The sequence below is a fragment of the Gigantopelta aegis genome, chromosome 10 (assembly GCF_016097555.1).
Source record: "Gigantopelta aegis isolate Gae_Host chromosome 10, Gae_host_genome, whole genome shotgun sequence".
Classification (NCBI taxonomy): domain Eukaryota; kingdom Metazoa; phylum Mollusca; class Gastropoda; order Neomphalida; family Peltospiridae; genus Gigantopelta; species Gigantopelta aegis.
The window spans coordinates 46719743-46732182 of NC_054708.1; the positions used below are offsets into that span (position 1 = coordinate 46719743).

A 12440-nucleotide genomic window follows, 5' to 3' on the forward strand; every position below is an offset into this window, starting at 1 on the left:
CGCTTATGGAAAAAGAAGGAAGTTACAGTCATGTGAGCGGAACTAGAGGGAGTATGCAGTAGAAGAATTTAGACCATCCCATTGGCTGTTGGGATGTTTGGACCAGACTACTAGCCGTAGGGGGCAGGGAGTGCACTTGTTTGAGGACAGGTAATGTATCCATAAAAGAGAAAACACTCCAAATTTTCTCCAATTTGCTTGAAAACTCCCTGAAATGTCTTCCAAATTTCTTATTTCTTGAAAAAAGAGAGAATTTTTAATAACTACATGTACATGTCAAAATTAATTATTAAGTATCGGAATGTGTGAAGTTTGTGTGTGTACATTTTGCTTGTAATATATATATATATATATTACAATCAAAATGTACACACACAAATATATATATATATATATATATATATATATGTAACAGCATCCTCCGCCGGGTGGCCACGATCCGCAGAAACACCCGAAAGGTTTGATGAAGATCTGGTCATTCATGCAGCAGACAGTGTGCGGAACTCCACACCGACCGATCACGAACCCACTGGACAACGGTGACAATGAGGATTCCGAGAGAGAAGGTAATTAATAACCCTAATTTACTTTGATTAGATAGTTCTAGAACTTGGGATGGATCGGTGGATTTTTCTCAGAGCGATGTCTAAATTTCTGAATGTTGGAATTATTATGACATTTTAAAAGTAAAAAAATTGAAAGCCCTGCTCTTCGTAGTTTAGCATGAATCTTTCTAAAACCTGTATTGTGTTTCTCTCGGTAAGAGTAGGAGACAAATTTTGCAATAATTATCACTTTTTTTTATTGTTATTAAAATTAAAGTGAGCTCTGTGGTCTAGTGGATAAGCTGCTGGACAATCAAGCTGATGACAGTGGTTCAAATCCTGTCAAAGCTGGCTCACACATTCATTCATCTTTCTCATCTATCACCTTCTGCCTATCATTCTCATTATCTTAATATAAAAAAAAAACTTTCCAATTTCTCCCACGATTTCAATCTGTTTTGACCCTTTCTGTCAGTTTCCACCGACTCTGTCTTCTTAGCTGTCCACACCATCGCCTACCTGTCTCAACTTCCTCCATGGGTGCAGTCTCTGTGTATTTCCCTGCACCCACCTGGCATCCTCATCCTCTGCCGCTAATAAAGCTAGTCTGACCCACGGCACTAACTAAGGACCACCGGTAGGAGGGGTGCATAGTAGGTGATTATAAGTGCCTCATAACAATGCCAGAAGTAACTACTGAACACTCCCCGAAGTGGTCAGACTAAGCCCACAGCTAAAAGCTGATGGGGAATGGTAGGTGTGTGGCATGAATAGCCACAAGAGACAAGCACCTGTCACGGTTGGAGAGACAAGGACTGGGATGTGGAGGTGGACAATGAAAGAAGTTGTAAGATAGGAGGAGTTGCCAGATCGGGAAGAAATGAGATGGAATTCAAAGGAGAGAAAGGAAAGGGGGCAGTGGGATAAAAAAATATATATATGTAAAAAAAATATAAAAAATTAAAGTTCCACATTGAAAATTTCAAAGTCCATCTCAATTTCAAAGTCTATTTTGTCCTAGAGTTTTGATTAGATTTTTTGGAAATTCTGTTCAATAATTGTCTGGGGCAATCTCCACAAATTAATGTATTAAAGTTTTAAATAAAAATAGCTATCTAAATAGTGAGCTATCCAGGCTGAGAGGTGTCTTATTCACAATTAAGATAGATGAGAGAATACCTGTTGAAACAATTTATAGTATGAATTAACACGACTAATTAACTGACTGAATATTTCTGATTTTAGATGAGACTGTTCTGTCCTCCAGACAGGCAAGGATGCTAGGCATTATCTTCCACATCTTGTACAGCAATCCCAAGGTGCTGTACGCTCCTGACAACACATCGGCGGACGACGTCATACAGCAGGTATTTTAACTGGTATTTCACTAGTGGGATGTAGCTCAGTGGTAGTGCTCATCTAAAGTAATGTTCTTAAACAAATCCAATTTTACAAAGTCTGGGGTTTTATCACCAATGTTTAAGCATTGTAAATAGGTGTAGTTACACATATGTAAGATTAAAAAGCAGGCTTTTTACATTTGGCACATACTCCTTTTCCCGTGCATTTTGTTCATTTTCTTTCAATTTATTTTCATGCTTATATCCATTTACGGTTCAAGCATGCTGTCCTGTACACACATCTCAGCTGTGTTTGCTGTATGTCCTTCATCGGCCTCGGTGGCACAGTGGTTAAGCTATCCGACTATAGGCTGGTAGGTACAGGGTTCGCAGCCCGGTACTGGCTCCAACCCAGAGCGAGTTCTTAAGGGCTAATGGGTAGGTGTAAGGCCACTACACCCTCTTCTCTCTCACTAACCCACTGTCCTAGACAGACAACCCTGATAGCTGATGTGTGTGCCTAGGACAGCATGCTTGAACCTTAATTGGATATAAGCACGAAAATAAGTTGAAATGAATGTATGTCCTTGACGGGTTAATGGTTAGTAGTTAATGAGATGGAAGTCAGTACCATTCCTTAGATTTCCCCATTACACTGTTAAAACGTTCTCTAGGTTGCTGAGATGCTTTAAGTCAGATGTGTTAACCATTAACAGCCTATATATTTTGTCATTTTCATTGTTATTATTATGAGTATTGTGAGTGCCACTCAATCTGAAGCAAAGCCATACTGATATTGTCAAGTTTTTTTTACTTCAATGAAATGTTTTTTTGTAGGCCAATGCTACTTTTGCATTTGTCGATTTGATTGGGAAATACTCCAAGAAATGGCTGAATGTGTCACAGGAGCTGCAAGTGTATCTTCAGAAACCCAAAACGGCCCACAACCTTGACTCCATTAGAATGGTAACAACTGTGGTAGTTAACATACAACCTGTTTATATTCACAACTTGAGTTGGAGTTATTATTAAATATAGCCCATCAGACATACATGTACGGTGTTCATTGGTATGTATGATGATCACAAATTTCCAGTGGATTTCATAATATTTTATGCATGGTTTCTTTTTAGATGATTATAAGTAGATTATTTGACTGGAAAACTATGTGATCTCAGTGTCTCTATATTTAGTGTTTCTGATAATTTTCAATCTTGCATTTTTGACTCGCCTTTTATGGCATCAGCATTTCTGTTAATGTTATAGTTTCACAAATATAGATCAGTTTCTCAAAAACTATAAACATTTTTGAAATGTACACTTATCCAACTGTGTTGGTAGCCACCAAATACCAAAAGAGGCAAAACACCCACATTGTTATAAAAGATTTTTATTAATAAGCTGGTGTTAACTCTTATTGGTTAAAATCATAGTGTAATTAAATTAAATTAATTTGTAGTTTATCTTAAAAATTACACATTGTTTTGCAGATGCAGCAGGCATTGCGCGAGCACAAGGGAGTGTTTGGCTGGATGTTTCAGATTCCGCAGTTATCTCCCTTCCTGAACAAGACGATTCCGACGAACACACAGTACATCCGTCTGCTGAAAGTGATAGATGAAGCGGCCAGTGGGTGGCTCCACATGATTGATGGAATCAGTCTGAACGTCTTCCAAGGATTCCCCAATGAAACGGCCATGGTGGACTATTTCTTGACAAAGGCTTACTCTGAGAATGTCAGTGTCCTAGCAGGTATAGTTCCACTAATAAAACCTGTGGATTTATACTATACGATACGCCAAAACAACAGGGGCCTAATTCACAAGTCTCTCTTAGGCTCTGCTAGACAACAAAGTATCCTCTTTGCAAGTTGTTTAGCATTGCACTGCGAGATCGCAAAGTTGCGAGAGTTTAAAGAATTAGGCCCCAGATTTATAACTGTAGTGTTCATTCTAGATATAATAGGACAAAACAAATGAGGACCCAAATTTAAGGAAGGTGATCGATGCATGTTTTATTTTTCATATGTTTAAAATTTAAAACACGGTCACGGTTTACCATGTGCACAAGTGGCTGAAACACCTTCATTTTTCATAAACTGTTAAACATCGACAGCTGTTTAGAAAAGTTACACAATATTTCAAAATAAATATCTTTGTTAAATTCATCCTTATATGATATTTATCAATAAAAAAAAGGGTAAATATTGTTTTACATATACAAGGAAATTAATTAAATATTTTCTAAACCTTTTTTTAATTTTTTTACATATACAAGGAAATAAATTAAATATTTTCTAAACCTTTTTTTTATTTTTATGTGTGTGTATATTTGTGACTGATATGACTATTTGTAATCTTTAACCTTTGTTTTATTGTGTACAGGTGTTGTATTTGAAAACATTGGTCGTGATGGGAAGCTTCCACCACACGTTCGCTATAAGATCCGACAGAACGCGACGTTCACCCCGACCACCAAGTTTGTCCGCTCACAGACGTGGTACCCAGGCCCAGGCTATTATGCATATCCGTACTATGAATTTGGATTTGTCTGGATCCAGGTAACTTGTTTTGTAAACTTCAAAATCTTACCTGGGAATGATACCGTGTGAGTGTGGACTTTCTACATAACATAACAGTCTCTTATTTCAAAAATAAACTGTCATTTAAAGATTACAACATCCCAGCCACCTGATTGGTGGTAATGAGAGTCCTACACCAGACTCCTATATCTGTCTCTTATGCCAACTTGTGTTATTACTATTAGTGTTATGACCTTCAGTTATTTTGGTTATTGTGAATTGACAAGTCTACACTCATACAGTATTCCTTATATTCTGGTGTAAATTATTGTAACATTTAGTTTGAGGTTTTTTCCTCTATTAGTTTGTTTAGCCCATCCAGCCATTCATTATTTCATTTGCCTTATTGTTAATATGTATTATAGCATCTAGTGGGTTTCTTTTCTGTATTGGTTTGTGTATTACATCTAAAAACAGCAGTCTTTGTGATGGCATTAGATTTGATATCTCATATTACAGACCAGTAGAGTATTCTTTCCTTTACTTTTTCCCTATCCTTTCTTTTACCTTTCTTTTTACTTTCTTTTCTTTCCTTTTCTAATTCATTTTTCTATCTCATCTCACAAAATCAGTTTTCCAAAATTATCTGTCACATTATCTCATCTTCCAGTTTTCCCATCTTCTGCAGTGGTAACTTTATCAGTGTACTGATCTTTATTTTCTAGGATATTGTGGAGAGAGCTATCATAGACATTCAGACCGGTCGTGATGTGGTAGAACCAGGGACCTTCATTCAGCAGTTCCCGTATCCATGTTACATGTATGACCAGTAAGTTGTTTTTTAACTATTACGTATAACTCACTTTATTACATGTATACACAGAGATGCCAACCATTACGAATTTAAAGCATAGATTATGCTATTACTATTGTCTTGTTCGAAATTCCGATTTTTAGAATGAAAATAGTAATTTCGCGTTTTTAGTGTTGGATTGTATTTTGGAAGGCACAAATGTTGTTAACACCAGAGAAATGGAACCTTTTCCTGCTTCACCTTCAACAATCGTATATTGGTTTCCTGCCTTGTTCTTTAAAAGTATGGAATCCGAATAGCGAGCGTAGCAAGCGTGGCGATATAGAATAAACCAGTCTAGCAATTGGTCTTCCCAACAGCCCCGATATTTGCCAGAATGTTAAAAAATTCGCTTCTGAGCTATCACTGATAACATTCTTATTTTGGTGGGTGGGATTCCTATTTTTGAAGGCCTGGATCCCCATGACAACTAGGGTTGGCATCTCTGTATACAAAACATATCTAAATTTGATTTTAATTGAATTTTGCACACACACACACACATATATTTCCTTAAATTTTATACAAAGAATGACATTATTTCCAAACACAACATTTAAAGTTGGTTTGTTTGTTTTGTTTAAGGACACCACTGGAGCACATTGATTACTTAATCATCGGCTATTGGATGTCGAACATTTGGTAATTCTGACATGTAGTCATCAGAGGAAACCCACTAAATTTTTCCTAATGCAGAAAGGGATCTTTTATACGCACTTTCCCACAGACAGGAAAGTACATACCACAGTCTTTGACCAGTTGTGGTGCACTGGTTGGAATGAGCAACATTTAAATATAGTGGGTGTTTTTTTCAAGAAATACTATCAAAGGTAGTTAACATCATATTATTCAGGTTTTGACAAATTGACTAGCCTTTGATCCAAGCTAGTCAATGTTTGGTCTGGGCTCGTGAAAATTATCAACTGTTAATATATTATAATACATAGGACACTAACCAGAGCCTCTGTGAAGGCTAGTGGGAAATAGGAACTCATTTAACATGCCAATATACAAAAGAGGTTCAGGCACGTCAATCCTGGACCTGATCTCTGACATCGCCAGGAGGCAGTTCCGGGACAGGAGGGGTGAGGGCTAGTGACTTTCTCAAACATTATTCATTGTTATATACATTTTGTTTACAGCTTTGTGTTCATGATAGAGCACGTGATGCCACTCTGTTTGACCATATCCTGGGTGTATACAGTGGCCATGTTGGTTCAGAGCATTGTTTACGAGAAAGAACAACGGTTGAAAGAGGTGAGCCTGGCTGTTATAGCTATAATTATTAGAGTATTTATCAGCATTTTCATGGGTTTACCACATTACCTGTTGTCATCAAACCACTTGGGATTAATTCAAGCAAATGTTTAAAAAATAATGTTGATAAAATATTCCTTACAGTATAAACATTTTGATGTACTTATTTTTTAAGAGAGTGGGGGGGGGGGGGGGGGGGGTTGCCAAAAAGAGTTAATACAAAGAGTTGGCCAAATAGTTTTCTATGAACTGAGGCTCACTAGGGGGTGAGAATGCTAGAGAATTGGGGAGAATTCTCCCTAAGAAACAATTTTGAAAATTCAATTGCTGTTAGAATGAATGAATGTTTAACGACACCCCAGCACGAAAAATACATCAGCTATTGGGTGTCAAACTATGGTAAATGCAAACCATTAAATACAATAGCTTTTAGATTCATTGTGAAATACACATCGGCATCATGTACGTGTTGTGTACACTTATTATAGAAGTGTAAACAAGGCCCTTTATTACTGTCCTAATTCCTGTCTTGCTTCCTCCCCTGAATGTTATATTACACTCTTTAGGGCTCTGGCACCATTAGATACTATTACAGGACTGACATAAAACACAATATGGTCTACAGGCTGGTAGGTACTGGGTTCGGATCCCAGTCGAGGCATGGGATTTTTAATCCAGATACCGACTCCAAACCCTGAGTGAGTGCTCCGCCAGGCTCAATGGGTAGGTGTAAACCACTTGCACCGACCAGTGATCCATAACTGGTTCAACAAAGGCCATGGTTTGTGCTATCCTGCCTGTGGGAAGCGCAAATAAAAGATCCCTTGCTGCCTGTCGTAAAGAAGAGTAGCCTATGTGGCGACAGCGGGTTTCCTCTAAAAACAGTGTCAGAATGACCATATGTTTGACGTCCAATAGCCGATGATAAGATTAAAAATCAATGTGCTCTAGTGGCGTCGTTAAATAAAACAAACTTTACTTTTTTTTAAAAACACAATATATTCACTTTGGTTAGTCCTGGGGCCTAATTCACTAAACTCTCGCAACTTTGCTTTGTTGTCTAGCAGAGCCTAAGAGACCTTTGTGAATTAGGCCCCTGGTATGTATCCTTTTCTTAATGTGGCATGTACAGATATTTTTTGTAAATTCAACATAATTTGGTACTACACCAAAACTAATGTAAAACATGAATATACTTGTGTATTCAGGTGATGAAGATGATGGGCTTAAGCAATGCTGTACATTGGTGTGCTTGGTTTCTGACCACCTTCATCCAGATGACCATAACAGTGGTGACTCTGACAGCCATATTCAAGTTTGGTAAGATCCTGGCCCACAGTGACCCACTGGTAGTCTTTACGATGCTGGAGCTCTACGTGGTGGCTGTGATTTCCTTCTGGTAAGTGGAATTAAGTTGTTGTGTACTCACATCATCAAACAAATTTGTTTGATCAACTTTACATATTCATTACTTTTGTCTGAAAGCCAATGGGTATTTTGTTCATGCTGTAGTTTCTTCTATCTGCCCATCCATCCATCCATCCATCCATCCATCCACCCACCCATCCATCCATCCATCCATCCATCCACCCACTATCCATCCATCCATCCATCCATCCATCCATCCATCCATCCATCCATCCATCCATCCATCCATCCATCCATCTATATTCCATCCAACCATCCATCCATCCATCCATCCATCCATACATACATCTATCCATTCATTCATTTTTTTTTTTTTTTTTTTTTTTAGTTTCTTGATCAGTGTCCTGTACTCGAAGGCTAAAGTTGCTGCAGCGTGTGCAGGCATCATCTACTTCCTGTCGTATGTTCCGTACATGTACATCGCAATCAAGGAAGACATTGCAGGAGACAAAATACCAGCTTATGCGAAAACACTCGCCGTAAGTCAGATGTTTGATTGTCAACAGTTTTATTGTATTTAATATACACAGAAGAATTGGAAAAAGGTTATCCAACTTGTCAGGACCTCTCCAAATTACAAATAATACAGTATCACAATATTAGTCTTCTTAAGCATTCAGTTGGTTGTATTATATCCTTTGTCCCATGAGAGTCGCAAAAAGGGCTGTCAGGCATAGATCTTTTGCAGAGCCCCACAGGTTAGCATCCATCATAGTACTATATGAGTGACTGCAGTGTTTTAAAAAGAGTAACAAAAATTAAAAGAGTAGTGTGAAAGAAGAGGCAAATAATGGTTTTGCAATTTTTATTTATTATTTATAAAAATCAACTTGAACAACCCAAACTATATGTAAACAGGTTAAATATGTTATGGGCTAAATGTTAATAAATAGCTCTGTCATTATTATTATTAATGATCAGATATATTTCAAGTGTATCTGAAAGTGTTGTTCAGAGTTGTACCTAGTGGAATGTAAGGTAGGTCAGGCCCATAGGAACGAAATCTGAAGTGGGGGGCACAATCTCTAGTGGGGGTGGGGCATAAGCTAGATTTTTATCCTTATTTATATAGAGTTAAAAATCGTACATTTTAATCCACAAGAGAGGATGCCTGTGCCATGTCCCTGGCTTCCACCCACTCCTGAGAAAATTATAAAAAGTACCTTAGAGTTTGTTACTTTAAAAATGCTGTTCATTATTGTATCCTTTTTCAATCATTACTGTTCCTTTCATCATTTTAGGCCCTGTTATTATGATAATGTATGTTTTTCCATCGTTTTAGTCGCTGTTCTCCACAACGGCGTTTGGCCTGGGCTCCAAGTACTTTGCGTACTACGAGGAGATGGGGATCGGTGTGCAGTGGTCGAACATCTCCGAGTCTCCGGTCACGGATGACGAGTTCACGCTCTTCATGGTCGCACTGATGCTCATCTTCGACACCTTCCTCTACCTGCTGCTTGTCTGGTACATAGAACACGTCTTCCCAGGTACAGTCTTACTTCATACCTTATAGGTGATATTTGTTTCATGCTGGGGCATAGAACACGTCTTCCCAGGTACAGTCTTACTTCATATCTTATAAGTGATATTTGTTTTATGCTGGTACATAGAACACGTCTTCCCAGGTACAGTCTTACTTCATACCTTATAGGTGATATTTGTTTCATGCTGGGGCATAGAACACGTCTTCCCAGGTACAGTCTTACTTCATACCTTATAGGTGATATTTGTTTTATGCTGGGGCATAGAACACGTCTTCCCAGGTACAGTCTGACTTCATACCTTATAGGTGATATTTGTTTCATGCTGGGGCATAGAACACGTCTTCCCAGGTACAGTCTTACTTCATACCTTATAGGTGATATTTGTTTCATGCTGGGGCATAGAACACGTCTTCCCAGGTACAGTCTTACTTCATACCTTATAGGTGATATTTGTTTCATGCTGGTACATAGAACACGTCTTCCCAGGTACAGTCTTACTTCATACCTTATAGGTGATATTTGTTTCATGCTGGGACATAGAACACGTCTTCCCAGGTACAGTCTTACTTCATACCGTATAGGTGATATTTGTTTCATGCTGGGGCATAGAACACGTCTTCCCAGGTACAGTCTTACTTCATACCTTATAGGTGATATTTGTTTCATGCTGGGGCATAGAACACGTCTTCCCAGGTACAGTCTTACTTCATACCTTATAGGTGATATTTGTTTCATGCTGGGGCATAGAACACGTCTTCCCAGGTACAGTCTTACTTCATACCTTATAGGTGATATTTGTTTCATGCTGGGGCATAGAACACGTCTTCCCAGGTACAGTCTTACTTCATACCTTATAGGTGATATTTGTTTCATGCTGGGGCATAGAACACGTCTTCCCAGGTACAGTCTTACTTCATACCTTATAGGTGATATTTGTTTCATGCTGGGGCATAGAACACGTCTTCCCAGGTACAGTCTTACATCATACCTTATAGGTGATATTTGTTTCATGCTGGGGCATAGAACACGTCTTCCCAGGTACAGTCTTACATCATACCTTATAGGTGATATTTGTTTCATGCTGGGGCATAGAACACGTCTTCCCAGGTACAGTCTTACTTCATACCTTATAGGTGATATTTGTTTCATGCTGGTACATAGAACACGTCTTCCCAGGTACAGTCTTACTTCATACCTTATAGGTGATATTTGTTTCATGGTCGTACATAGAACACGTCTTCCCAGGTACAGTCTTACTTCATACCTTATAGGTGATATTTGTTTTATGCTGGTACATAGAACACGTCTTCCCAGGTACAGTCTTACTTCATACCTTATAGGTGATATTTGTTTCATGCTGGTACATAGAACACGTCTTCCCAGGTACAGTCTTACTTCATAACCTTATAGGTGATATTTGTTTCATGCTGGGGCATAGAACACGTCTTCCCAGGTACAGTCTTACTTCATACCTTATAGGTGATATTTGTTTCATGCTGGGGCATAGAACACGTCTTCCCAGGTACAGTCTTACTTCATACCTTATAGGTGATATTTGTTTCATGCTGGGGCATAGAACACGTCATCCCAGGTACAGTCTTACTTCATACCTTATAGGTGATATTTGTTTCATGCTGGGGCATAGAACACGTCTTCCCAGGTACAGTCTTACTTCATACCTTATAGGTGATATTTGTTTCATGCTGGGGCATAGAACACATCTTCCCAGGTACAGTCTTATTTCATACCTTATAGGTGATATTTGTTTCATGCTGGTACATAGAACACGTCTTCCCAGGTACAGTCTTACTTCATACCTTATAGGTGATATTTGTTTCATGCTGGGCATAGAACACGTCTTCCCAGGTACAGTCTTACTTCATACCTTATAGGTGATATTTGTTTCATGCTGGGGCATCTTACACATTCATTTATTGATTTCTTTGTTAATTTGTTTACTTGTTTGTTTGGGGCGGGATGTGTGATCGATCTAGGATCGATCCCCGTCTTTGGGCCCATTGGGCTATTTCTTGTTCCAGCCAGTGCTCCACAACTGGTGTAACAAAGGCTGTGGTATGTATTATCCTGTCTGTGGGATGGTGCATGTAAAAGATCCCTTGCTGCTAATCGAAAAGAGTAGCCTATGAAGTGGCGACAGCGGGTTTCCTCTCCTAATATATGTGTGGTCCTTAGTCGTATGTCCGATGCCATATAACTGTAAATAAAATGAGTTGAGCGTCGTTAAATAAAACATTTCCTTCATACATAATAGCCGATATTTGTTTCATGCTGGGGTGTCCTTATACATTCATTTGTTGATTTGTTTGTTGATTTGTTGATTTGTTTGTTCATTTGTTGATTTGTTTGTCAATTTGTTGATTTGTTTGTTTGGGGCAGGACGTAGCCCAGTGGTCAAGCGATCGTTTGATGCTTGGTCGTTCTAGGGTCGATCCCCACTGGTGGGCCTTTTGGGCTATTTCTCGTTCTTGCCAGTGCACCACAAGCTGGTATATCAAAGGATGTGGTTTGTGCTATCCTTTCTGTGGGATGGTACATATAAAAGATCCCTTGCTGTTAATGGAAAAATGTAGTGAGTTTTATTTCAAAATAACATGTTAACATGTTTGACATCAATAGCCGATGATTAATAAATCAATCAATGTGCTCTAGTGGTGTCGTTAAACAAAACAAACTTTAACTTTGGTTCATTCTTTGATTGATTGTTTGATTTTATTCATTCATTCATTCATTCATTCATTCATTAATTCATCGATTCATTACCAGGTATAATAGTCTTACACTGAATTGTGTTCTTAAATATAAATTTTTTTACTCTCTGATTATATGTTATGTTAGAAGAAATAGTCTCCATTTCAGCTGGCTGTTGTTTACATTCTAGGTAGTTTTGATTGTGTCATTGATTAGTTACATAATTTTCACTCACAAGTAAACACCAAACTGATGAATGTTTGTTTGTGTTTTTTAAACTTCATGAGATGTTCATTGAGAAAA

At 38.2% G+C, this 12440-nt stretch overlaps 1 protein-coding gene across 1 annotated transcript in view; it reads left to right on the forward strand.

Moving 5' to 3' along the window:
- The window catches only part of LOC121384565 (ATP-binding cassette sub-family A member 2-like), an 83407-nt gene that overhangs the window by 38638 nt on the left and 32329 nt on the right, over positions 1-12440 (forward strand). Inside the window, exons 11-20 of the mRNA XM_041515022.1 lie at positions 416-566; positions 1791-1912; positions 2723-2851; positions 3376-3637; positions 4270-4445; positions 5132-5235; positions 6402-6516; positions 7725-7915; positions 8273-8423; positions 9227-9431. Of these exons, the coding sequence (XP_041370956.1) occupies positions 416-566; positions 1791-1912; positions 2723-2851; positions 3376-3637; positions 4270-4445; positions 5132-5235; positions 6402-6516; positions 7725-7915; positions 8273-8423; positions 9227-9431 (1606 nt within the window). The remainder of the gene's footprint in view (positions 1-415; positions 567-1790; positions 1913-2722; positions 2852-3375; positions 3638-4269; positions 4446-5131; positions 5236-6401; positions 6517-7724; positions 7916-8272; positions 8424-9226; positions 9432-12440) is intronic.